The sequence below is a fragment of the Tachyglossus aculeatus genome, chromosome 21 (assembly GCF_015852505.1).
Source record: "Tachyglossus aculeatus isolate mTacAcu1 chromosome 21, mTacAcu1.pri, whole genome shotgun sequence".
NCBI lineage: Eukaryota > Metazoa > Chordata > Mammalia > Monotremata > Tachyglossidae > Tachyglossus > Tachyglossus aculeatus.
The window spans coordinates 52911912-52934244 of NC_052086.1; the positions used below are offsets into that span (position 1 = coordinate 52911912).

Consider the following 22333-nt stretch of genomic DNA (forward strand, 5'->3'; position numbering starts at 1 on the left):
TTAATAATAAATAGAAATGTCCATTTCTATTTATGGCACCCACCCATCATGTCAAACTTTTCCGCTATAATAACAACGATAACTGTGGTATTCGTTAAGCGCTTACTATGTGTTAGGCGCTGTACTAAGTAAGCGCTGAGGTGGATACAAGCAAATCTGCTTGGACACAGTCCCTGTTCCACATGCGGCTCACAGCCTCAATACCTACTGCTCAGATGAGGTAACTGAGGCCCAGAGAAGTGAAGTGACTTGCTCAAGGTCACACAGCAGACATGTGGGAGCCGGGAGCAGAACCCATGACCTTCTGACTCTCAGGCATGTGTGGTATCCACTACACCGTGCTACTTCCACATAGTAGCTAGCTCTCTTCCTCCCTTCAAGGCCCTGCTGAGAGCTCACCTCCTCCAGGAGGCCTTCCCAGACTGAGCCCCTTCCTTCCTCTCCCCCTCGTCCCCCTCTCCATCCCCCCCATCTTACCTCCTTCCCTTCCCCACAGCGCCTGTATATATGTATATGTTTGTACATATTTTCTTTTTACTCTATTTATCTATCTATTTATTTATTTATTTAATTTGTACATATCTATTCTATTTATTTTATTTTGTTAGTATGTTTGGTTTTGTTCTCTGTCTCCCCCTTTTAGACTGTGAGCCCACTGTTGGGTAGGGACTGTCTCTATATGTTGCCAATTTGTACTTCCCAAGCGCTTAGTACAGTGCTCTGCACATAGTAAGCGCTCAATAAATACGATTGATGATGATGATAGTACTGACTACACTGTGATCCCACTGTTGGGTAGGGACCGTCTCTATATGTTGCCAACTTGTACTTCCCAAGCGCTTAGTCCAGTGCTCTGCACACAGTAAGCGCTCAATAAATACGATTGATTGATTGATTGATTACACTGGAAACTCGGGAAACACGACTTAGAAGCCCTAGACTTGGAACCGGTCAGGATCGGAGCAAAGTTACTCGGCTGCCAGGGCTAATCCCGTCTTGCGCACTCCACCGCTCCCCTGCGCCGAAATCAATACCGAACAGGAAGCTGCTGTCAGAAAGAAATAACGTTCTACTGGGAGGAAAAGGAGGAAGCCTGAAACCAGAGGAGCAATTGACATTTGGCAGGGAACCGATATGACGTGAGAGAAAGGAAGAGGCCGAACCACACGCTCACCTCACAGACTGTGCAATGCCACCTCGTTTCCACATGATGCTTGCATTCATTGCAGGTGTAGACGAATCGGTCTTGCCCTTGAGTGTGGAGCTCTACCAACATGCAGAGGGTCGACCACTTAGAACGGCGCAGTGAGGAGAACTCCCAGTGCTTGTCTCTGGCTAAAGTAAGGAAGGCATCCCGCCCATCCATTAAATCGCAGCTGAGTAAAGGATCTGGGTCCACGATGGGAGGCAGAGTGTTTATCACGGGCCCCGCATGGAGGTGAATCACGAAGAAGACCTGCAGGTAAATGGGAAGAGTGAGCCAAGTTTCAAAAAATGAAGCCAGATGTTTTCCGTCTGAGGCCACCGCTGCCTGGGTTAAGCGATAAAAGTCAAGAACCTATGAGAAACAGGCATCGGGCCTCAAGGGCTTAAGCCCTAAACCAACATTAATGAGATTCGTGTTTAAATCCACACTCCGCTGCCAGGTTTACTTGCGGTATTTCACTTAACTACCCTGAACTCTAGTTTCTTCTCGAGATAGTACACCTTCTAAAGGGGTTTATGGGGCCGAATTGCTCTAAGGCTGCAAACATCTGGAAAACAGACGAAGCTAAAAGAAATTACTCAACCCCCCAAGAATGAAAATAGGGGACTGCTGTACAATATGGGGAGGAAAGTAAAGGAGGAAGGGGGAGGGGGGTCCAACCCTGGTGATTCCACTCTTCCCTGGGGTTTGGAGGTGATTGCAAGTCAGGTGGAGGAGTTTAGGGGGCTCATCCTGAGAGCGTGTTTGTGAAGGGGGGTGTCAAGCCCTCTTTAGTTGCCCGAATGGAGTCAAGAGTGGGAAGGTGATATAGTTTGGCGATTCCGACCCTCCATCCCGTTCCCACCTCTATCAGCCCAAGTAGCTGAATCCTTTCAGCAGAACTTTGGTACCCTCGTCATGTGGTTACAGAACATAATCCTAAACTCGAGGGCAGCAAACTCATAAAAAAAATAGCCTGTCTGGGGTTCTTCTGTTGATCACCACCTCACGATTTCTACCTGCCAGTGGCACTTCTGGCACCTGAGAATTCTGAACCCTGGCTGGGGCAGAGAGTATGTTCCACGGTGTCGCTGCTTAAAAAGACCCCATCGTCCCAAGCAAGGTGTTGCCTCTACCTCTTTGTGCTTCTCCATGGTGGCGTAGAGCTTCTGAGACAAGTCATTGGACACATTGGGCATGCTGGGTTTCTTTTTGTTGGCTCGGCTAATGCTGCTTTTATTCTTGTTGGTTTTCTTGTTGTTCTTTTTCTTGGCGTTCTTGCTATCACCCTGGCTGCCCTGCAACAATGAAATTATAGAGCGATCAGACAATGCCACTCAGATTTCACCTTTCTGCTTGTGGTTCCGAGGGCAGAGGTGCACCTTCTAAAATACCTGCAATGTATTAGATGCAGGTTACGCCGTCAGTCTTGGGAGGGATAAATGAATGGAATCCACAACTAGGGAAAGACTTGGCAAGTAAGTGAAATTGGAATGGATTTTCGAGTGTTTCATTTCAAATCCTCCCAGCTTGTCCAACTCCATCGACACCACCACCCACCTCTTTCGGCTCACATGCCCGCTCGATTGCTCTATCCCGCCAATTCTCCCCACAAAATAATCTATGGATCTGCCCCTTCCTCTCCCCTCGAAGAGTGACCACCTTGCTTCCATCACTCGTCACATCATCAGCAGACTCCGGTTTTCAACCTCCTTGCTGGTTCCCAGTGTTCAGCCTCTCCCCTTTTAAATCCACAGGCCACATATTTCACCTTTGAGCAGTGTCCCGAGGTTATGCCCCATCTCAAAACCCTCCAGTGGTTGCCTTCTCACTTCCCCGACAAATGAAAATGCCTAACCATTGGCTTCAAGGCTCTCTAATACCTCCCTCCAATTTACAGACCAGCTCTCCTCACTAAGAGCCAGGCCTCCTGATTCTCAGACACACAGCCTTTCATTAGTCATGTCACCTTCCACATGTGCATATAACCAATCAATCGATGGTATTTACTGAGCGCTTATTAAGTGCTGACCACTGTACTAAGCGCTTGGGAGAGTACAATACATCAGAATTAGCAGACACGTAAGGCCGTATTCCTTCCCTGGTCTAGCTCCTGGAAAGTCAGGACAATCATTGAAACATAATTTCAACAGTCCACAGCCCCAGCATTGTCCTTTACGCTCATCTATCCAGCTTGAAATTGGCCCAGAGAGAATAATAAGGAATGCAGAATAAACGCACTTTTTACCATCTGCCAACCAATTTGGGAGAAAGTTGGGAAGAAAAAACTTTGTGATTTAGTAAACATTTTGGACTTGTTCATGTGGTGGCTTGAAACGCAATTAATATATAGCTATGTGTTCTCTATTACACTTCGGAAGTTACTGATTTATAAAAGTGGTATGGCATGCTTTTTGCTTCTCTGACTCAAAACGAGGTTCCTGAGGAGACTCTGAGCAGCAAGTGAGGTCATGACAAGTAGGCAAACTGCTCTCCATAGCAGTTGGGAGTACCAAGAGGCGCAGAGCAGAAAGCTAGATGTGGAGAAAAGAACTGGGAAACCACATTCAGCAGACAGAGTGAATGGCATCAGAATGAGGCTGAGGGCAGAAAGGGAACTGCTCCTTATCACTGACTTTATTTCCCTGGATTTGGGGAGTACAGAATTGGAGTGAAGTGGTGTGCAAATTAAAACAAGAAAAAAAAATCAGGTTTTATTCTGCATTTGAGTTGATGACTACAAAAATGATAACACATTACTCAGACTAGGGGAAGGGCCAAAAACTAAATACCTCCCATTCACGCCCGCATGCAACTCTCTCATTTTGAGCACCAGAAACAAAAATTTACTTTGAAACCAGAATCTAGGGATTTGAAGGTGTCACCCAGGCCCTTTAAAATGTTGAGGGCAAAAGTAGCAACTTTGAAAGAAAGGCATATAAATATCTAATGAAACACTCTGTCCAATTTAAACGGGTTTCCCCCCTTTTATATTTGGAATACAGGCACTTCACTTAGAAAACAGATTTCTCAATGGATTCAATCAGTTCTTCCAGAATGCATGCATTCATTTACATAATTTCTAATCTGTCACCAAATCATTTTTGTCGGTTCTACCTTCACAACATCGCTAAAATCCACCCTTTCCTCTCTAATCAAACTGCTTCCATGCTGATCCAAGCCCTTATCCTATCCCGCCTGGACTACTGCATCTGCCTCCTCGCTGAGCTCCTGGCCTCCAGCCTCTCCTCACTCCAGTCCGTATTTCACTCTGCTGCATGGATCATTTATCAATGAAAACGTTCAGGCCACGTCTCCCCACTCCTTAAGTACTTCCAGCAGCTGCTCATCCACCTTCACATCAAACGGAAACTCCTTACCATTTGCTTTAAAGCACTCAATTAGCTCGCTCCATCCTTCCTCACCTCACTGATCTCCGCCCAGCCCCGACACTCTGCTCCTCTAGTGCCAGCTTACTCACTGTGTCCTCACCTCATCTATCTCGCCTCTGACTCCTTTCCCATGTCCTCCCCCTAGCCTGGAACTCCCTCCCCAACCATATATGCCAGACCACTACTCTCTCCACCTTCAAAACAGTATAACGGTCACATCTCCTCCAAGAGGCCTTCCCCGATTAAGTCCTGTTTTCCCTGGCATCCTTCCCCTTCTGCACTGTCTATGCACGTGAATCTGTGACCTTTGGACATTTGATATTTGCCCTACCCTCAACCCCACAGTACTTATGCACATATTTTTAAATTATATATTATCGATTACCTCCGCAATATTGCCAAGATCCGCCCTTTCCTCTCCATCCAAACCGCTACCCTGCTCATTCAAGCTCTCATCCTATCCCGTCTGGACTACTGCACCAGCCTTCTCTCTGATCTCCCATCCTCGTGTCTCTCTCCACTTCAATCCATACTTCATGCTGCTGCCCGGATTATCTTTGTCCAGAAACGCTCTGGGCATATTACTCCCCTCCTCAAAAATCTCCAGTGGCTACCAATCAATCTGCGCATCAGGCAGAAACTCCTCAGCCTGGGCTTCAAGGCTGTCCATCACCTCGCCCCCTCCTACCTCACCTCCCTTCTCTCCTTCTACTGCCCAGCCCGCAACCTCCGCTCCTCCACCGCTAATCTCCTCACTGTACCTCGTTCTTGCCTGTCCCGCCGTCGACCCTCGGCCCACGTCATCCCCCGGGCCTGGAATGCCCTCCCTCTGCCCCTCCGCCAAGCTAGCTCTCTTCCTCCCTTCAAGGCCCTGCTGAGAGCTCACCTCCTCCAGGAGGCCTTCCCAGACTGAGCCCCTTCCTTCCTCTCCCCCTCGTCCCCCTCTCCATCCCCCCCCATCTTACCTCCTTCCCTTCCCCACAGCACCTGTATATATGTATATATGGTTGCACATATTTATTACTCTATTTATTTATTTATTTATTTATTTTACTTGTACATTTCTATCCTATTTATTTTATTTTGTTGGTATGTTTGGTTCTGTTCTCTGTCTCCCCCTTTTAGACTGTGAGCCCACTGTTGGGTAGGGACTGTCTCTATGTGTTGCCAATTTGTACTTCCCAAGCGCTTAGTACAGTGCTCTGCACATAGTAAGCGCTCAATAAATACGATTGATTGATTACTTATTCATATTAATGTCTGTCTCCCACTAAGCTCGTTATGGGCAGAGAATGTATCTGCTAATTCTGTTGTATTGTGCCCTCCCAAGAGCTTAATACTGTGCTCTGCACAGGTAAACGCTCAATAAGTACAACTGGTTGACTGACTGATACTGTGTGCAGAGAGCTTGGGAAGTACAAGTTGGCAACATATGGAGACATCCCTACCCAACAGTGGGCTCACAGCCCTTCCCCACAGCACCTGTATATCTGTATATATGTTTGTACATATTTATTACTCTATTTATTTATTTATTTATTTTACTTGTACGTATCTATTCTATTTATTTTATTTTGTTAGTATGTTTGGTTTTGTTCTCTGTCTCCCCCTTTTAGACTGTGAGCCCACTGTTGGGTAGGGACCGTCTCTATGTGTTGCCAACTTGTACTTCCCAAGCGCTTAGTACAGTGCTCTGCACACAGTAAGCGCTCAGTAAATACGATTGATGATGATGATGATCCGAATAGAAGGCTACACAAGAATTAGGGTATGTTCTATCCGATAATGCATGGCAGTCTGGACAGAACATGATCCACACATCGGCACAGAAAGATCTGATAAAGGGAGAAATGATTATGATTATGAGCAAGTACCTGGTGTCTGTCAAGGCATGAGAATAACACTACTACAACATTATGGAAAAACAGACTACACCAATCAATCGATCAGCAGTATTTACTGAGTGCTTACTGTGTGCAGAGCACTGCACTAAACACTTGGGAAAGTACCATACAAGAGAGTTGTTAGGCATGATCCCTGCCCACAAGGAGCTTCAGTTCGGAGGAGTTTACACTACAAACTCCCCGCTACCGCCTCCCATAAACTGTAGTGTGTAGAGGGCTGGCTCCAAACAGAATGAATGATTCTTTATAATAGTTTCTAAATATTTACTGAAAATAAGACCTGAAGCATATGCTTCCAAATTTAGAATTTAGCACATCTATAGGCTAGATAGTAATAATAATAATAATAATGATGGTATTTGTTAAGCGCTGACTACGTGCCAAGCACTGTTCTAAGCGCTGGGGTAGATACAAGGTAACCAGGTTGTCCTATGTGGGACTCACAGCCTCTTCACCGTGCCTCCTTCTCGCCTGTCCCGCCATCGACCCCTGGCCCACGTCCTCCCCCGGGCCTGGAATGTCCTCCCTCTGCCCATCCACCAAGCAAGCTCTCTGCCTCCCTTCAAGGCCCTACAGAGAGCTCACCTCCTCCAGGAGGTCTTCCCAGACTGAGCCCCTTCCTTCCTTTCCCCCTCATCCCCCCCTCCATCCCCCCATCTTACCTCCTTCCCTTCCCCACAGCACCTGTATATATGTATACATGTTTGTACATATTTATTACTCTATTTATTTATTTATTTATCTTACTTGTACATATGTATTCTATTTATTTTATTTTGTTAGTATGTTTGGTTTTGTTGTCTGTCTCCCCCTTCTAGACTGTGAGCCCGCTGTTGGGTAGGGACTGTCTCTATGTGTTGCCGACTTGTACTTCCCAAGCGCTTAGTACAGTGCTCTGCACATAGTAAGTGCTCAATAAATACGATTGATTGATTGATTGATTGATTGATTAATCGCCATTTTACAGATGAGGTAACTGAAGCACAGAGAACTTAAGTGACTTGCCCAAAGTCACAGAGCTGATAAGTGGTGGAGCCGGGATTAGAACCCACGACCTCTGACTCCCAAGCCCGGGCTCTTTCCACTAAGCCATGCTGCTTCTCTGATTCACACATTAGTATTTATTGTGTACCAAGCGCAGTATTCATCTTGGGAGTATTCAAAAAAAGTAGAGGAAATGCCCTCTGGGAGGAGTTTACAGCTACTAAAATTAGCTTTAAATGACCGGCCATGTTTTAATTACGCAACACTATCATAAGCGATGAAGAATACTAAATTTTGCCGGGCATTCTTTTGCCCCAGAACATCTATGTTTGGGTAACCAAGTAAACTTCTATTTTCTGATCTGCTCTAGGAAGGCCTTGCCTGTAGGTTTCTGAGGGACAGAAGTTCATGAGGGACAGATGATTGGGTGGCCACTTCAACTGATTCATTCTGCTTTTAGAGGATTTGGTTCTGATTTTCTAAAGAGAAAGTTAACCAACAAAGGTGAAAGGCTAGAAAATCCATGCTTTGAAAAGTTTCAGTCAGGAGGATCAACGCATAACACAGGGACGCATCTAACAGTGGATTGCTGACACATTTTTCCCCTTGTCTATGTTTCCAAAAAATCAAGCCAATCAGTTGTCCCTGGTGACCAAATACTGGGAATCTTTACCATTTAATCTCACCTTGAGATCTTCCTGGTTGCCAGATTTAGAGCTTCTGGTGCTCTGCATATAGTAAGCGTTCAATAAATAAAATTGATTGATTGATTTTAAACTTTATTCCTACTCCTCCTTCCAGAGTCTATGAAGTTTTACCTCTTAAAATGTATTCTGTTCCTCCTTTCCTCTTCCCAGTTCTCTCCCTTCTTTCTCATCTATTATATACTGCTTCTTTTCCCCTGCACCTACTGGTAAAACTTCCCTAGTCTCACGTTATCTATGTTTTCACATTGGGCCCATTGGGAAAACAACACTGAATTGGGCATTAAGATTTTAAAAATACAAATTTTTTTCCATTAAAAAAAATTCCAGTCAGGACTGGTAACCCTGTCAGGCAACTCTTGGGCTCTTATACCCCATTCTCCTTGCCACATCTTCAGTTTGAAGGTGAGAAAGCAAAAAGAAGATCTGGGCAAATGAGTTGGTCAATCCATTCTTTAAAAACCTGCTCATGATTTAAAGCTGAACAAAAATTAAGTTGCTATTTTTGTTTGTTTTTAAATAGGATATCTGAGATTGTAAGCTCCTTGACGGCAGGGATCCTGTCTACTATGTCTGCACAGATTCGGCACTCAATTAATACTACTAATTGTGATGTGTACTGTGTATCTCTATGTGTGTGCGTGTGTGTGGGGGGCAACAATCCAATCGTATTTATTGAGCGCTTACTGTGTGCAGAGCACTGTACTAAGCGCTTGGGAAGTACAAGTTGGCAACATATAGAGACGGCCCCTACCTAACAGTGGGCTCACAGTCTAGAAGGGATGGAGAAACACATAACATAGCAAAACTTCTACACCCACTGCTGATATTCATAGTATCAGCCTAATATCTATAAGAACTACCATTGCAACTCAGGGAAAAAGACTCCTTTCACTGAAAATGTGTTTGCCGAATTTAAGAAGTTTTCGGCCCTAGAGCATGAGTCTGTGCGACCTTGGGCAAGTCACTTTGCTGTGCTTCAGTTACCTCATCTGCCAAATACAGATTTAGACTGTAAGCCCGATGTGGGACATGGACGGTGTCCAACTTGATTAGCTTGTGTCTACCCCAGAGCTTTGTACAGTGCCTGGCACATAGTAAGCAAATACCACTTAAAAAACAAAAAGAAAAAAAAAAGGGCTACAGTAGGTTGTACCTGGCTCGATGATGTCAGCCTAAGTCTAGCTAGTTTTTTAGTGCATGAAAAGACGCCTGGGCAATTTTCCAGAATTAAGTAAGCAACATCCCTGCTTAAAGAATCTCCTTCCAGCTGCCCAGATGTTTCGATTTAGCTGTTCTTAAGCCTTTTTATCTTGTGACCCTTAAGAGATACACAGAAATTCCCTATTCCAAACCAGCTCACCTCTCTTAAATCTCTGCCCCTTGTTTTCCTTTGTTTAGTCCAGCAGAAACTAAGGGGGTGGTGGCAAAGAAGTGAATTTACCACACAGGTGATGAAGACAGAAAGTACTGTCTTCAGTGACTTCAAGTAGTTAACTCTAAGTTTTGGTAAAGGTGCCTGGAGAATGTTTATTTTATGGCATGTGACTATCCAATAGTTTCAAGAGCTGTTTTAGGCACCTCCAGTCTCCTCCATCCCCCAGTTCGAGAGGCTTATAGGTACAGTTAAAAACTGATTCTGCTGGTTTGGACATGGTTAACCTACCTTTCTAAATGAGCAATTGAGAACACTATATTTAAGGAGTCTATGATAATTGCTTTTAGAGACAAACATTCTTTTCACTTGAGTTGTCCATAAAGCTTGAAATATTACACTTTTCGAAAGTTGAAACTGTTTACTGGTCCTTTTTTCACCTCAGTTCAGAATTATGGGGGATGTGAACAAATGATCATGGTGCTCTTGTTGGTTCTTTTCTCCATTACAATACTTTACACTGTCGTTTGTTAATGGGCAGATGTGAAACTACCATTACCCCTAGGCATGGATTTATGTCTGGCCTACTGGAAAGGACATGGGACTGCTGATTCGGGGACCTGCTCTGGGAGTATAGGTCAGACAACCTCTCTGCCTCAACTTCCTCACCCCTGCTTTGCTCATTAAAAAGCTGTGATAGTTTCTTCAAACATATATTTTTAAAAAAACACCACCCTTTGAAGTTCTTAAGATATTTGGAAAAAATAAAAACACTGTAAAATTAAACTATTCCTCAATTAGTTTTTCAATTTGTAAAGCTACGTATTAAACTGGCCTTCCTGAAAACTTTTCCCAATACCATTAGCTTACAGTGAAAGAATACTACAGTCATTGTTTTCGGTTCTCTTTCGCCTTTTTGATTTTCAGAAATATATAGCCTGATTGGGGGAAGACTAAAGGGTAAGAACCTAATCAATTTAATCCTGAAGGTGAAGGGATGGGAAAGGGAGAAGATGTAACCATTATGGAGTAATTCAAGAGAAGGGAGCAAGGGGACAGGCAGTGTGTCCTAGTGGATAGAGTCAGAAGGACCTGACTTCTAATTGCGCTCTGCCATTTGCCTTTTGTGTGACCTTGTTACTTCTCTCTGCCTAGTTATTTCATCTGTAAAATGGGGATTAAAACTGCTGTGTCCAACTCGATTAGCTTGTATCTACCCCAGGGTCTAGGAAAGGTCCGGGAACATAGTAAGCCCCCCTCCCCGCCCACCAAAGAAAAAAAAAAGACCAGTACCCTTCCTTTCCTCATGTAGGGGTTAATCGTGGTACTAGGCAGAGTTGTTTGTGTCTCACACACATTCAGGTGAGAGGGAATTTAAACGATGGAACCGCTTACTGGCAGAGTAGTTCTGTTCCTAAACTATTCTTCTCCCGCCCATCTCACATTAACCCCATAAATTGTTGGTTCCATTAACTGACTTAGTCCTGCATCAGCCTATTTCCCCTGGATTGATCGATTTTGCTGCTTCTGTAAATTGGGGTAGGTTCCCCTAAAATAGAGGCCTGGGACAACTGGGAAATACTATCCAGGAACTGCGTGGCCCTGGATGGCTTGCACCTTTGTTGATTTTTCGGAAGCTCATTGGATGTTCTGGGTGTTCTCCCCGAAAGCTATTTGCTACGTTCGTTAAAAGAGCCTGCAGGAAACAGTGTTTTCCAAGAGAGCCAGAATCAGAGCTTGTTTTCTAGGGTGAGCTAGTAAACGATCAAGAAATGGGTAGAAAATCCCCTTTCCCAACCAAGCAGTGTGAAATTCCTTGCCTGAAGGGAAAAAAATCAAGTTCAGTACTTGTGAATGGTACAATTTGAATGTTTTGCAGGGACATATTCGTGGAACACACTATTTGGACCTCACCTCAATTTCTCTGCATGTGGAAATTATTAACGCGGACAGAGAGAAGTGTCTTATATGTTTAAAGTACTTTAAAACTAGAATTGGGTTTTTAAGCAACTGTATTGGCAAGTGACAAGCACACAGAGACTAAAAAGCCACAACAGATAGTGCCTGAACCTACAGTCGGAAAAGATTTTACAGTGAGGGAAAACAGCCAAGATAATCATATTAACGCTTAATACTGGAAAGTGCCAGATATCAAATTTATTTCTAGACAGTTTCCAAAATAAAGCTGAAGAGGTCTTGATGGCCCTTTTTCCACTCTCCACAAAACCGAACTGCAAGGTCAGCAATGGATTTTTTATACCTAAATCCCTCAAACAGGACCTGGCTGGCAGGAAAGTAGTATGAGAAAAGTATTACCTCGGTGATTTCACTAGCTGCTGTACTCTCTTCTTTCTTCCTCTCTTCTTCTTCCTGTTCTAACTCCTTAATGCTCTCTTCCAGAACATTCGGCCAGAAATCACCTTCAAAATAAGGCAGCTCCTTGGCACTTGTCAGCCTGTCTTCAGTTGCCTGTTTGAAGATGTCCTGTTAGGGGAAGAACACCAATGAGAAATTACAACACACTCCAAATCCTCCAAGTAACAAACATCCTACTACAAAACTGCTGGCTATAAACCCTGATTTGCAAAGTGGATTAAAAAACTTCTGTCAAAGATGACAATAATAATAATAACGATGATAAACAACATTATGACACATTATGACTCTGTGACAACAACTAGGACTCCCTGGAACAACTGTTGGTACATTTTGAAGGCATGCAAGCTACAGTCACAAAAATGGATATACGAGGCTTTAAAATGTTTCATCTTTTTCTTTATTATCTTTACCAGTAGCTCTTTATTGTAAGATCGGACAATGTTTCAACACACTACAAAATTTTCTTTATTCTGGAAGTATAAAACTGCTTAAATACCTTGTAGTCATGAATGATTCGCTCAGCAAATGCCTTGTCCAGCATCTTTTTGTACCATTCTTGCAGTCGTTTCGGTTTCGGGATTTTCTGATCAGGAGGGTGGCAATGGAAAATGTAATCATCTCCTTCACTTGGGGGACAGGCCCATATGTGTCCTGTTACGTACCTGAAGGATAAACACTAGACTCATCAGGACCTCAAATATTATATACTTAACAATATCAATTAAAAAAAAAATCACCTTCACCTTTCTCCTGGATAAACCATAATCCAGTTCAGAAGAGGAACTGAATGACCTCTTGCGAGCTAAAACGTAGGAGTAAATACGCAATCCACCTAGTTTAAGAAACTCCTAATATTAGGATATAAATGCTACCAATCTTTTCAGGCTTAGTGAGCTTTGAAGAAAAAGAGTAAAGAAAAAAAAAGCAAATGCTAAAATCCCTAATTATACTTCAACACATTTTAGATTATGGAATAGTTACGAGGAAGACATCAAATGAAAAAGTTTGAGAAGAGGGCCCCCCCAAAAAAACCCCAATCAACGTGATTTACAAAATTATGCAGAACAAATATCTTAACATTTCACAGTAGACCAAGACATTCTACTGTATATCAACAAATGAAAGGCATGTCTCCATTTGTTGAGAATTCTTCCAACTGAAACTCACCCCAATTTCTTCACATATTCCAGGTATCCAATAAGGATTTCATGATAAACAGCTGTTCGAAGGCAACGTGGCCGGAAGAAATGAATACTATCCAGATATGATATGTACACACGTCTAGGAGAAAACGATTCACTCAAGGTCAGGTATTTTCCTCCATAATAAGTTTAAAAAAAGAGAGAAAGCTTTAATAGGCTATGTTGGGCTCTAAATAAGTACAGAAATTAAACCTTTTCAGAGTGCAGTACCATGTAAGTACCCACAGAGAAACATAATTTAGTACAATTATGAGAAGCAGCGTGGCTCAGTGGAAAAAGCACACGCTTTGCAGTCAGAGGTCATGGGTTCAAGTCCCGGCTCTAGCAATTGTCAGCTGTGTGACTTTGGGCAAGTTACTTAACTTCTCTGGGCCTCAGTTACCTCATCTGTAAAATGGGGATTAAGATTGTGAGCCCTCTGTGGGACAACCGGATCACCTTGTAACCTCCCCAGTGCTTAGAACAGTGCTTTGCACATAGTAAGCGCTTAATAAACGCCATTATTATTATTATTACAATTTATCATTGCTGGATCCTAAATTACAGGGATGTTTAGTGGTGTTTCAGGTATGGGGAGAAAATGACAATTCAGAGAAAGACTATGTTTGACGGTGGCATATTCAGATGTTTTCTCCTCCCCACAATTCTTTACTGCAAAGAGGAAGTTTACTGGCAGTGACACTTCAAACTTGGAATTTAGATAAAAAAATCCTCAAGCCCAACTAAAGTTTTTTCACTCTTCCAAATTTTTAACAACTCTTTCTTTCCTTACTAACGCCATACAGATGATTCACCCAATGGTCAGAGAAATAGCCTGTAATAACCGTATTTCTGTTGTCTCAAGCCCTATTTTACATTTTACTTGAAATCCTTATAATCCTTTATCCTATGTTCTTTTAGATTGCCCTAAATATTTAAAAATACTTTTCTAATTCAGATGATGATCTGGTTCGATTTTAAACTCTCTGAGCACTGGGGCAATGTTTAATTCTCATCCAAGTATTTTTTTCCCAGCACTTTGAACAGTGCTTTGCACAGAGCAGGCACTTGGTAGAAATTACTACTAAACCAAACTAATATGAATCAGGAGTGTAAAACGAGGCAATTGGGGGAATAAAAATGAAGGATACCTTGTGTTTGGAGGTGGACAGTCTGAGCCATATTCCTGTACATGCATTCCAAAGAAGCACACGTCCACCCCATCAATTTCCTCAAAAGCAAAGAGGGCTTTGGTTCGATAGGGGAAGGACTCAGACATTTCACCGGAATCCACAAACCTGTAAATGATAATGAAACTTTAGGTCTCTGCTTCAAACAGAATCATCTGTCTACCCAGCAATGCCATTATGAATTAGGAATTAGTTAGAAACACTATTTTAGGTATAGAGCTTTCTGGGAATATCCAACGTCCTATTATGACTAAAAGCATTTCTCTATAATCTTGGATGGGGAACAATAGCAAAAAGAGCCATCACCATTTGAAGCCAGAAAAATAACTAGGAAACAACAAAGAGCACAGAAAATGTCTTTGCTTTGGAGCAAGCAGAACCAACCTGGATTTCATTCCAGGTTTAACTTCTACCGTTTTATCAGAGCTGGCGACTACTCTGACAAAAACCTCTCCAGCTTCAGGATGATTCTGTCGCCGCAAAAATTTGTTAACTCGATCTTCCAAATGGTTCCCCAATCGGGTGGTTTGTAGCCCTACAAAGTAAAGAAAGAATGCGTAAATAATGATTATGAAGATTGTTTAAGCTTTCCAGACTCCCAGGCTGGGTTTCAGTGTTGTCCCTTCAGTTCAGCTCATGAAGAGACGACACAAACTGAGTTGAGCTCTCAGAACTTAATCTGGAATTGGTGCCCATAAGGATCTGATTTTCCAAAGCATGAAATGCAGTCCAATCCCAAACACACTACAAATAGATCCAGCGCCTAGGTTATCTGCAGCATTCTAGAAATGCATTTCTAAAGATCAATGAAATGCAAGGCTCTTCACATAGACTTCTGTCTGAAGAGCCCCAAGGGACAAAAGCAGCAGTCACCTCATTTTTAATTGCTAAACTGATGCTGTTGCCTCTCGGTTTTCACAGGTTTAACTTCATTGCAAAATGTCCTTTGACAGGTTTCCCGATTTCAGCTCACTATCCAGAAGCAGAAGCCACCTGTCTCTCTTCCTCCCATAGCCTACCCAGAAGAAGACGAGAAGCAGCATGGCCTAGTGGAGAGAGCACAGGACTGGGAGTCAGAAGGACATGGGTTCTAATCCTGGTTTGCTACTTGTCTGCTGTGTGACCTCGGACAAGTCATTTCACTTCTCTGGGCCTCACTTACTTCATCCGTAAAATGGGGATTAGGACTATTACCCTGATGTGGGACAGGGACTGTGTTCAACCCAATTTGCTTGTATCCCCCCCAGTGCTTAGTACAGTGCCTGGCACATAGTAAGTGCTTAACAAATACCATAATTATTATTATTATTACTATGTGTGATGTGATGAACACTGTTTTAATCCCAGTGAATGAACCATATTCCAGGACCTCACTGGTAATGATCCCGCCTCGCTGTTATAGTAAGAGATGGCATAGTAGTGGCAGTGATGAAACTACTCTAAAGTTGGGGTTCTCTTTAGTGTGAAGCGAAGGTGCTGCAGCCATAAAGAAGGCTGGGTGATGAAACTGCTCTGGAGATCTTCAGTTTGGCATGAAAACTGAGACCCTGCTGGCACTCTAATTTTCCAAAAGGCAAACTAAGTCTTTCTGATTCAGTTTTCCTCTTTGTCTTGCCTCAAGTTGTTGGACAGTGGGCCGCCCAAGTATCAGAATTCAGCGACAGCCTGCACCTGTGCGCTGCTGATGGAGATTTTTAGATGCGTGAAATGGTTTTCCAGAGCCAGAATGATAAATCATCTGATCTTCACCGGGCAATTTCAAACGTACTATTGCTCGGTGGGTGCCCTACACAAATGAGCCCGAGAGATATTTTTCATCAACCTTCTTATACTCTGCATGTGTCAAACCTTCCATTAGCTAGCATATCCAGATTTGATCACTATAATCAATCGTCATTGAGAATTTACTAAGGGCAGAGCACTGTACTAACCGCTTGGGAGAATACACTACAACAGAATTAGGAGACATGCAATGAAACGGAACTGGAGAAACTGGAGGGAGTTCAGAAAAGAAGGCTAAGGAAAGACGCAGAGGAAAAGTTAAAGGAATTAGGGTCATTCTGTTTAGAATAAAATGCTTAATGATCACCTAAAAAAGTTGTTTTCAGCTTCAGGAAAAGTTTGGATTTGGAGGGATGACCAGTTGTGCTCCGTACTTACCGAAGACTGAACTAAGGGAAATGAGTCTAACAGAGAGATTCAATTAGAGTTGTCCCAAAATTCTTGATCACCAGGATAACTCACAGAAATGGGCTAATAGGGGGAGGCTGTGGAATTTCCAACCCAAGGGACCTTTAAGAAGTGATAGGTAAGCTTTTGCCTTGGGTGATTTATTCATCCATTTGCACAGAGACAAGGGGCTAGATCAGAAAAGATGAATCTCCTGAGGTTCACTCCATTTCTCTTATTTTTCTGTACACACCACCCCTTATCAAAACAACTAACCGTGAGCTTTTACAATACTGCTGCCATAACACTGTAGATTAAATTCAAGTCTGGTAAGATGTTCTCTGAAATGACAGAGGCATTTTCCTGCTTTGCCAACACATAAGCCACACGAAAGCTGGGGACATCTAATAATGTTTTCAGGTAATGCCCGGGCAAATCGTTAGCACACTTTCACTATGAAGCAGGAGCACTGCACTCAAGCTTGCCGTGTACCTGCTTTTGAACCAAGTTGCCTCCTGAAAGTGAGCATCTGTAGCAATGATAAGGCATTAGTGCAGATTTCCAGCTTTAGAGAAAGCTAATGGTGGGGAGAAGAACTTAGTCTGTCCCTGTAAGAATTTGGGCTCCAGATAAGGCAGGGAATGTGTCAGATTTATTTCTGACCCAGAAGTGAGGTATTATAGTAGTCCTACTGGGTACAGAGCACTGTAGCCAGTCAAGGGCTTATCGTGAGCTTGCTTTGCTATTTTTCTGGCCCCCCACACCCTTCAAGGAACCTGGAATAACTTTAGTATTTGTTAATCGCTTACTATGTGCAAAGCACTGTCCTAAGCAATGGAGAAGATACATGCTGATCAGGCTGGACACGGTCCCTGTCCCACATTTGGCTCTCAAGTGTGGGGAGTGGGAAACAGGTATTGAAGCAGATATTGCCTAGAAGGCAATTCTTTACTACAGCTAGACTTGCTATGAGCGGAGGAAGTGATGCAAGGAGGTCTGGGTCACTGTGATCCTGACGATGACTAAGACCTTCAGTTTAACTCATTTAACTCACACAAAACAAGCTCTCAAATCAGCCCTTTACGTTTCTGAGTCACCTGAATCAACTGCGAGGAAAAATCAAAGTTTGAATGAGATATAATTCATAACTATCTTTTTAAACATAATCAGCACCACACTGAGTAATCTGAATCCTTCTCAAGCAGTCTGGAGAGGCCTTCCTTACCACCTACACGCACTGTGAAAATGATCTGTATTTGAACAGAGTAACAACTTTGTTTTCCATATGCGTAGTCATCCTGGATACAGGCAGGGGGCCAGTAGAAAAACACACCACTACCCTACGCTAAAACGCAAACCCAACATTACCACATCTCACTGTTACTCCAGGTTGAAAGCTGAGCTGAATACCAGGTACTTTCATTAATTTGTTTGACTTTCATTCATTGGGAAATAGCAAGGCAGTGTGAAAAAATGATATGGGAGACTAATCTGAATCTTTCAAATGTCAATTTCTATCTTCCCATTATAAAGGGTCACCAGTAATTACATCAAGAAATACAACAGTTGGTATCAGAGGTGCTCAATGGTTTTGTCTTGGGCCATACAAAAAAGACGACCCTTCTTTTTTTTCCATTTGACTGGAATATGTTTTCTGTACAGGGATAATCGAGTGGTTATTTGAAAAAAGACAAGATAAAAAGACTACGTGTGTCAACTTCCACTACTCATTGCTATAGAATTCCAAACCTAATATGGTTTTCCCTAAAATTGCTATGTTGGGCTCTTGGAGGCCAACAATTCCTCATCAAACTCTCCGAATGACCTGGGAATATGCCTCACTGACAGTCGATGCCTAGGGTGCTGGGGGTCCTGTTCCTCATTTCCCCATTTCGAAGCAGCATGGCTTAGTGGAAAGAGTACAGGCCTAGGAGTCAGGGGTCCTGGGTTCTAATCCCGGCTTCACCACAGACCTGCTGCGTGGCCTTGGACAAGTCCCTTCACTTCTCTTGGTCTCAGTTCCCTCATCTGCAAATTGGGGAGATCCAATATCTCCTCTCCCTCCTACTTAGACTGTGAGCCCCATTTGGGACCTGGTTATCTTGTACCTACCCCAGTGCTTAATATAGTGCTTGGCACAAAGTAAGCGCTTAAATAATAATAATAATAATAATAATGTTGGTATTTGTTAAGCGCTTACTATGTGCAAAGCACTGTTCTAAGCGCTGGGGTAGATACAAGGTAATCAGGTTGTCCCACGAGGGGCTCACAGTCTTCATCCCCATTTTACAGATGAGGGAACTGAGGCCCAGAGAAGTGAAGTGACCTGCCCAACATCACACAGCTGACAAGTGGTGGAGCACGGATTTGAACGCACGACCTCTGACTCCAAAGCCCGTGCTCTTTCCACTGAGCCACGCTGCTTCTCTAAATACCACAATTATTAAATACCACAATTATTATTGTGATTATTATTATTATTACTAGTCTATTACTTTGTTGGTCGGCAATCTCCCTGAGTTCGGGGGACCATCCCAAGGCTTCCTAAGCAGGCTGTAGGGTGGAATGATGGGAATAGGAGTCAGTCAATCAAATTTATTGAGTGCTTAATCTCTGCAGAGCACTAAGCACTTGGGAGAGTACATCATAATAATACACAGACACGTTCCCTGCCCCCCAAAAAGCTACAGTTTGGAAAACCTTGAGATGCTTTCTGTCATTTAGGATAATGTGAGGTGATCGGAAGAGGAGACTAATTGAACATGCCTCCACTATAGTTGCAGCTACACTACTCACCCACTTTTCAACTCAGCTTTATTGCGGTATGACTATTTTTGAGGCTCAAAGATATGGGCCTCATTTCCTGGAGCAGTAAATGTGACATTTATTAACCGCTCTAAATACCGAGATAGACACAGATAATCAGATCAAACACAGACAATCCCTATCCCACATGGCAATTTTTGCTAGTGGATAATAGGATCCTGGACCTTCAGGTTAGGTGACAATCCACTCTCAGGAGGACTCCAGAACGAAGCTCGAGTGACTGTTATACAGGCTCACCCTCAAGGCTAAAAACATTATTAGCCACATAGCAAATGTAATTTTCAAATCTACGCAAACAGTGGGTGAGTTTTTCCCTTCATCTGAATATTACACACTATCACAGCACTGCACTGAAGGTGAACTTTCTATGAGATTTTCTTTCCATATCGAAAACTGATGAAACATTTTCATGGCAAATCTTTTCATTCAGATGAATAATGCCGTCCGTTACCTGAATGGCAACAGACAATGCCATCAGGACTGGGCTTGCTCTTCAGTGACTTCTACAATGCCTACAATATGAAAGGATGAAAGGCAAATCAGTCCATACAAAACTTACTCTTAGCACTGAATTTATTTTCCTTGCGGTTTCTACCAGTCTTCTTCAAGCAATTGTCACAGACAAAACTGAAAAACATAAAAATAGTGAAGGTTAGATCATTAAGCAGTACATGGTGCCATTCACTAAAATCTACTATTTACATGTTCTCCAGATTAACTATTTATTATTATTATTGTATTTGACAAGCGCTTTCTATGTGTTAATCACTGTCCTAAGCGCTGGGGTAGATACAAGTTAATCAGGCTGGACCCAGTCCCTGTCCCACAGTCTAAATAGGAGGAGGAACAGGCATTTAATCTCCATTTTGCAGCTGGGGAAACTGAGGCATGGAAAAGTTAAGTGACTTGCCCAAGATCACACGGCGAGCAACGGGCAAACCTGGGATTAGAACCCAGGTCTTCTTGATTCCCAGGCATGTGTTCTTTCCACTAGGCCATGCTACTTCCCTAGTAAGAGGGGGCTGAGGGGATACGAGGAGAGAAGGGAAGTGTGGAAATGGAGATGGAGGAGGAGGGGATGGGAGAGGGTATTATTGTTATTATTATTATAATTTAAGTGGTGAAAATGATAAGCCTCCAGTTTGGGAGCTTTGCAACTTCAGCCATATCTAACACGGCTAGGGATTCCAACTTCAGAACAAGTTAGTGCTTTATACCAACTGCTTACCTATAGCTGCCAAGCGAATAATTAATCTCTATCAAGGGGAAATATCTGAGGTCCCACAGTGCAGATTAGGCTAATATTTCACATACATTCTGTCCCTCCACCAAAACAAAACTTAAACTGTCCTTTTGCTCATGACAAACCCACAACAATTATGTTCCCAGGACACAGCACTTACCCTGAAGGCCAAATGATATCATAATGCAACACACAAATCTGGTGCATCTTGCGACCACACTCTTTGCAGTCGACAAAGCTGGAAGAAATAGAAACAGTATTTAATGTGTGAGGAAACCATCCCAACTAAAAAGATTTCAAAGGGTATGTGCTTGTAGGTGTTTATAGCCACTGGTCATCTAGTATCCTCAATTCAGCAAAAGAATTTAAAACAGAATTCATCTGTAGCACTAATTCATTCAGCAGTTAACATTAATTAGTAAGGAGCACAGCACTATTAAACACTACCTCTGAAATTGCTCCTAAGTGTCTTTCCTCAGAATCTGTAAATAAACACCAAAAATTTCCAACCCACAAGTGATTTTTCACCAGCTTAAATGAAAGGGGGCATTGAAGAAAAGATAACAGAATGAAAAGCAGTGTCCGTGAGCTAGATTGAGGAGAGAACATTGGTTCAAAGTAGGTCCAGAAGCAGGTCTGATCCAGAAGGGTTCCTGACTTTCTTACATACCCCTTTCCTATCCCTTCACATTTCCACTTCTCTAGATCGGTAACTGTCAATTGAAGACTCTTTCCCTACAAACTTTTCTGCTTAGACTAGCACCTGGCCCAGGCCAGGTGAGGCTAGCGTTAAATTGAGGCAAATTTGGACAACACTCTTTTAAGGTTGGTCCAGGAGATTCACGGACAGAGAAACAAGAGAAAAAATGAAGTACCCTGGCTGGGGCCTGACGGAAACCTATCATGCACAGCTGTTTCAATGGGTCTCCAGAGCTACAAGTCCTAACAGTCCACTGGGACGGCTTCTCACGCAAGAAAAATGCCTTAAACCCCAGTCTTGGTGGAATCAGATTGCTTTCTGAAGGCTGGGCCTCCACTTAGGAAGCTCAGACCCATCCTCCATGTCATAGAAACCTAATGCCATAACTAGGCACCCTTTTCAATGAAAACAACAAGCTCCCAGATGTATCACTCGGTGCACCTTTCTCCCACAAAAGTCCAGTTCCCCACCTCATTCACACGGCCAAATCAGGACATTTGCTTCTCTGGGAGACGTTTCACTTATGCCCCTTCATCTCGCAATACAAAGAACAGAGCACGTTCATTCCAGGAAACGAAAAAATGCCATTTATTTCTCAAAACATAAGCTAAGTAAATTCAAATGAGTGAGCTTGGGCCATAGTTTCAGAAGAGGTCAGAAAAGGGGAAAAAAATGGAACAAGAGGGAAGAGGGAATCACTCAAAGCACCTATTTTGTGCCTAGAATATTTTAGGTGCTTGGAAAATATACAAAAGAAATCAAAGATGCAAGAGGAATTTAAGGTTGAATATGGGAGCCAGTAGATACATAATCCATACACGATACCTTAATATAGAATAAGTATAAATAGTCAAGTGACAAATGCCAAGACAGCTTGCAAGGTATAAGGCTACTTGTGGAATGTCTCGTGGAGGAGGTGATCTTGAGCAAATGTTTTCAACTGTCTAGCCGGCCCAGATTAACTAATAGGCCAACAGGGCCTAGGAAGTATCCACAAGCCGAAAATAGTTTTGTCTGTAAAAAATACCAGTATTTTTATTACTCGATCAAAACTGATCAGTTGGCTAGCACTAGGTTTCTAGTAGTCCGCTTTAATACTA

At 42.9% G+C, this 22333-nt stretch overlaps 1 protein-coding gene across 3 annotated transcripts in view; it reads right to left on the reverse strand.

Moving 5' to 3' along the window:
• Positions 1-22333, reverse strand: part of LOC119942542 (CREB binding protein) — a 211747-nt gene that overhangs the window by 3478 nt on the left and 185936 nt on the right. For all 3 annotated transcript variants that reach the window (XM_038763376.1, XM_038763377.1, XM_038763375.1), the window contains 9 exons: positions 20694-20771; positions 19850-19917; positions 14680-14830; positions 14257-14403; positions 13092-13205; positions 12421-12586; positions 11862-12029; positions 2323-2484; positions 1175-1456 (listed from right to left, as the gene is read on the reverse strand). In XM_038763376.1, coding sequence (XP_038619304.1) covers positions 1175-1456; positions 2323-2484; positions 11862-12029; positions 12421-12586; positions 13092-13205; positions 14257-14403; positions 14680-14830; positions 19850-19917; positions 20694-20771 — 1336 coding nt within the window. The remainder of the gene's footprint in view (positions 1-1174; positions 1457-2322; positions 2485-11861; positions 12030-12420; positions 12587-13091; positions 13206-14256; positions 14404-14679; positions 14831-19849; positions 19918-20693; positions 20772-22333) is intronic.